The sequence below is a fragment of the Leptonychotes weddellii genome, chromosome 10, assembly GCF_054177405.1.
Source record: "Leptonychotes weddellii isolate Sample4059 chromosome 10, ASM5417740v2, whole genome shotgun sequence".
Taxonomy (NCBI): domain Eukaryota; kingdom Metazoa; phylum Chordata; class Mammalia; order Carnivora; family Phocidae; genus Leptonychotes; species Leptonychotes weddellii.
This window is the reverse complement of record NC_138378.1, coordinates 117,246,133-117,251,572: the sequence shown is the minus strand read 5'-3', so window position 1 is coordinate 117,251,572 and position 5,440 is coordinate 117,246,133. Positions and strand designations below refer to the sequence as shown.

Below are 5,440 nucleotides of genomic sequence, written 5' to 3'. Positions count from 1 at the left end.
TGGTGAGAATTTTTGCATCCATGTTCATCAGGGATATTGGTCTGTAATTCTTTTTGGTGGGGTCTTTGTCTGGTTTGGGGATCAAGGTAATGCTGGCCTCATAAAAAAGAGTTTGAAAGTTTTCCTTCCATTTCAATTTTTTGAAACAGCTTCAAAAGAATAGGTGTTAATTCTTTTTTAAATGTTTGGTAGAATTCCCCTGGGAAGCCACCTAGCCCTGGACTCTTGTTTGTTAGGAGATTTTTGATTACTGCTTCAATTTCCTTGCTGGTTATGGGTCTGTTCAGGTTTTCTATTTCTTTCTGTTTCAGTTTTGGTAGTCTGTACGTTTCTAGGAATGCATCCATTTCCTCCAGATTGCCTAATTTGTTGGCATATAGTTAGTTGCTCATAATATGTTCTTATTATTGTTTGTATTTCTTCGGTGTTGGTTGTTTTTTTTTAAAGATTTTTTATTTATTTGACACACAAAGAGAAAGCACAAGTAGGCAGAGAGGCAGGCAGAGAGAGAGGGAGAAGCAGGCTCTCCACTGAGCAGGGAGCTGGACGTGGGGCTCGATCCCAGGACCCAGGGATCATGACCTGAGCCGAAGGCAGCCGCTTAACCGACTGAGCCACCCAGGCGCCCCTTCGGTGTTGGTTGTAATCTCTCCTCTTTCATTCATGATTTTATTTATTTGGGTCCTTTCTCTTTTCTTTTTGATAAGTCTGGCCAGTGGTTTCTCGATCTTATTCTTTCAAAGAACCAGCTCCTAGTTTTGTTGATCTCTTCTAAGCTGGAGTGGCAATCCTTATTTAAGACAAATTAGATTTTAAACCAAAGACTGTAATAAGAGATGAGAAAGGATATTCATAATTAAAGGGTCTATCCAACAAGAAGATCTAACAATTGTAAATATTTATGCCCCTAACATGGGAGCAGTCAATTATTTAAACCAATTAATAACAAAATTAAAGAAACACATCGATAGTAATACAATAATAGGGGACGTTAGCACCCCACTCACTGCAATGGACAGATCATCTAAGCAGAAGATTAACAAGGAAACAAGGGCTTTGAATGACACACTGGACCAGATGGACTTCACAGATATATTCAGAGCATTCCATCCTAAAGCAACAGAATACACATTCTTCTCGAGTGCACAGGGAACATTCTCCAGAACAGATCACATACTGGGTCACAAATCAGGTCTCAACCAGTATCAAAAGATTGGAATCATTCCTTGAATATTTTCAGACCACAGTGCTTTGAAACTGGAACCCAATCACAAGAGGAAATTTGGAAAGAGCTCAAATACATGGAGACTAAAGAGCATCCTACTAAAGAATGAATGGATCAACCAGAAAATTAAAGAAGAATTTTTAAAAAGTTCACGGAAACAGATGAAAATGAAAGCACAACTGTTCAAAACCTTTGGGATGCAGCAAAGGCGGTCCTAAGAGGGAAATAGATAGCACTACAAGCCTTTCTCAAGAAACAAGAAAGGTGTCAAATACACAAGCTAACCATACATCTAAAGGAGCTGGAGAAAGGACAGCAAATAAAGCCTAAACCTAGCAGGAGAAGAAAATTAATAAAGATTAGAGCAGAAATCAATGAAACAGAAACCAAAAGAATAGTCGGTTGAGCTTCTGACTCTCAGTTTCAGCTGGGGTGGTGATCTAGGTCTTGGGATCACCCTGCCTCCAGGTCTACAGAACTGGATGTTCTATTCCTTCCCTCTGCACATAACCTACCCTGGGTGCTCTGAAAGTATCCATATGCACCTGTTACATAGAACTTTTCTGCACAGTGAGCAACAGTTTCATTTCATATAGTTTATGCTGAATAGTATTTTAAAAATTGACAATCTTTTTGTTTCTTTTTAAGTTTCCATTTGGATCACTGTGGAGCTTTGCCCTGGTTTCTACAGAAGACAAGTTTCAAAGGAAGAACATTTATGACTCATGCTACAAAAGCTATTTATAGATGGCTTCTTTCAGATTATGTCAAAGTCAGGTAAATTGCTCTATTAGATTTGTACAGGAATTTGCTTCTACAGAATACATATAGTTCAAGATATGGACCATTTTGTGTTTGGAAGTGATACACTGTTTTTATTCACAAGGATGTCATTAATTTGTCATTCAGTATCAACTCTTCAAATACCCATTGTGTACCCATCACCTTCCTGACCATAAAGTCTTTATGAAGTTTTTAAAAATCCCTAAATCTTTGTAATTTAGGTGAATTATAAGGTATGCTAACAATATTTTATAAACAGGATTTTATGATTTTATTAAAATTTAAGATCAAGTACATGATACAGTGATATATATTGAAATTATATTTTAGATTATTTGATCAAAGCAAATTACTATCTTAAATGAAAAAGTTTCCTGAGGATGTTTTTTTCCAGTTGTAAGAGGATAATCAGAAAAGTTAGAAGCATTTTTGTGATACCTACAGCATGAATTATTAGTCTTCCAAAGTTTACTGTTTAATTTGTCTATTCCAAAAGTAGCTAAGAGGCAATTTGTTATTCTTCATGTGTAAATATAAAAGAATGGAAGAGTTACCCTTAGTAATTATACTGCTTACCACTTAAATAATGCTAACCATGTGCAGACACAGTTCTTACTTCTCAACATATATTAACTCATCTTCCTCTCGACTTCATGATGTAGGTTCTGTTATGAATCCCATTTTACAGGTGATGAAACTGAGACACACACAGGTTAGGTGATTCGCCTGTGATGGTCCTGGTAAGAGACAAAGCTGGGATTTGGACCCAAGCAGTCTGGCACCAGAGTCTGTGGCCTTAACCATCACTCCCTTACGCTTTTTGGGAAGTACATTAGCATAATTTTCAGGAGAAAACTTACACTACACTTTGTAGAGAAATCTTTTCACATCCTGATGTGAAACTCTCTGTTGTGGTTCAGTGTGTGTGTGTATATGAGTGAGTTTATCTCTCAGGAGTGTTGGGGGAAAAAACATTGAGAAATACTATCATAAGAGTACTATGCTGTAATTTATTATGTACTTTGCTTAAAATCATGCTTTGTAGCTGTACACATAAAATGTTTTTATTACTATAATTACCAAGTAAAAAAAATACACAAAATGTCCAAGAGATTCTAAGTAGCATAATCCATACAGTGGAAGAACTTTGCGGCTATTTTGTTCATGGTCTCTGAGTTCAGAGAGTTTTAAAAAACCTTACCCTTAATTTTCTGTGTTGGCCTCTTTAAATATTTAGTAATATATCAGCAGACGACATGCTGTATACAGAGACGGATCTGGAAGAGAGCATGGACAAAATTGAAACCATCAACTTCCATGAAGTTAAAGAAGTTGCAGGAATCAAGTTTTGGTGTTACCACGCAGGCCACGTCCTAGGAGCTGCCATGTTCATGATTGAGATCGCGGGCGTGAAGGTACTCTTGCTCTGGCAGCTTCCTCTCCAGGAGAAATCCATGCAGAGCTTTGTGCCCCCAAGTGACACTAAAGGAAATTCCTTAAGACTTGCGAGGTGTCTAAACACTGAAATGTAGGATAAAATTAAGTTGATGCTTTTTCCTTTTAAATATCACAGTTCATACCCCCATGGTAAGACTTCCTGTATCAAGATTCGAAAGAGTAAAGTAAGCTTCTCAAAAGACTAACGTTCCTTCACAGTACCTAGGATTGATTCCTTTCCAGGGTGCTTTAGAAAAATGATGAGGGCAGAGCTTTCTTTGTGGCTGTGCCTGTTTCACGTTAAACCGTGGTTGGGCATTTGTGTCATCTTGGTGTTCTGGGATTCACCTGTAAGCCCCTGGAAGGGGCAGGGCGCTGCATGAGTGACCGGGGTTCATCAGAACAGATCTTTGCCGCCATCCTTGTAAACACAGATGGATGACAGCACCAGCTCTTACCTCTGCTGCACGTTGGAGTCACTTAGGGACCCTGTTTAAAAATACTCATCGAATCAGACTCTGAGGGTGTGGCCTCAGATGGATGGAAGGCCTCAGGCCTTGGCTTTTTTTTTTTTTTTTCCTCTTTTAAGTTTTCTAGGTGATTCCTGTGTGTAGGCAGAGCTGAGCATCAATGCTCTGGAGTAATACTGTCCTGAATTGTTAGCAGTTGCTCATTGGTTTGAAATGTTTACACATGAAGTTGTACTAAATATTGCTAAATCATTTATCCTTACTATGTGCTCAGAGGCACAAAAAATAAGCAGAAAATAGCACAAATGCAGATCTGAATTCCCATGTGAAATTTGACGCATACCTTCATATGTTTTTGTCTTCCACTTTAGATGGTTTTTCCATATATCTTAGTAGATTTCTTTCCTCATCATGCCCTTTTTGTCTCAGGTGTCCAGAGCACTTCTCAGGTTTATTAATATACAGGTTGTCTGTGCTGGGTGCATCTGGGAGCGTATCATTCCTCCAAGTTAGAGTGAATAATTGAAACACTGGACAGTTTATATAACCGAACTGAGATATACACTTTGAATTAGACATAAGTATTGCATCTAAATTTCATCACTTGTAAGCTGTTTTTCCTACTGAACTTCACCTTCAGATTTTATGAGCTAAATATCTTCACTAGTAAAACAAAACCTTCCAGAATCCTAACTTTCTGGCTTTATGTTTTTCATAGCTATTGTACACAGGTGATTTCTCAAGACAAGAAGATAGACACTTAATGGCAGCTGAAATTCCTAATATTAAACCTGATATTCTTATTATTGTAAGTATTAATGCTGTGTGTTTTAATTAGTGTAATGTACGCAGGATTTTTTTCTAGTGGAAAAAATACCATGATCTCATTTTCATAATATATGTTATCAGATGTAATTGTACTAGTTTTTTTTTAATTTATTTTATTTTTTTTAAGATCTTACTTATTTGAGAGAGACAGCAAGAGTGAGAGAAAGCACAAGCAGGAAGAGGGGGAGAGAGCAGGGGAGCAGTAGGCTCCCTGCTGAGCAGGGAGCCCGATGCGGGGCTCCATCCCAGGACCCTGGGGTGATGACCTGAGCCGAAGGCAGATGCTTAACTGACTGAGCCACCCAGGCGCCCCTACTTGTATTTTTAATTCATTTTTTTTTTTTGCTTCTCTTAGTGCAGCTCCACCTTCTTGCTCTTATGTGATAACTCTAGCCTTGAATCAGAGATGATAGGACACCTCCTAAGTATTTTCATCTAAGGGAATTACCCCAAATTCATAGAACCTCTTAGGGGTTGTATAGAAATGGTGTGACCCCACTGCCTTGGCCATGGTTACTGTCTTTCAGGTCATAGCAACCGCTAACTTTCTGTGTGTGTTCTAGCTGCCTACTAGTTTGCAAGTCACAGGAGAATAAAAATCAATTTAACTGTACAGAGCTTTTGGTGAGGGGTGGGGTGGTGGTTGATGAGGAACAAATTAATAAATGTGTATTGGTGACAGTGAGGTCAGGGATTA

General features: G+C 38.3%; 1 protein-coding gene across 1 annotated transcript in view; it reads left to right on the top strand.

Annotated features, from left to right (window-relative positions):
• The window catches only part of CPSF3 (cleavage and polyadenylation specific factor 3), a 32,252-nt gene that overhangs the window by 9,559 nt on the left and 17,253 nt on the right, over positions 1–5,440 (top strand). Inside the window, exons 4-6 of the mRNA XM_081797311.1 lie at positions 1,874–2,002; positions 3,246–3,423; positions 4,634–4,738. Of these exons, the coding sequence (XP_081653437.1) occupies positions 1,874–2,002; positions 3,246–3,423; positions 4,634–4,738 (412 nt within the window). The remainder of the gene's footprint in view (positions 1–1,873; positions 2,003–3,245; positions 3,424–4,633; positions 4,739–5,440) is intronic.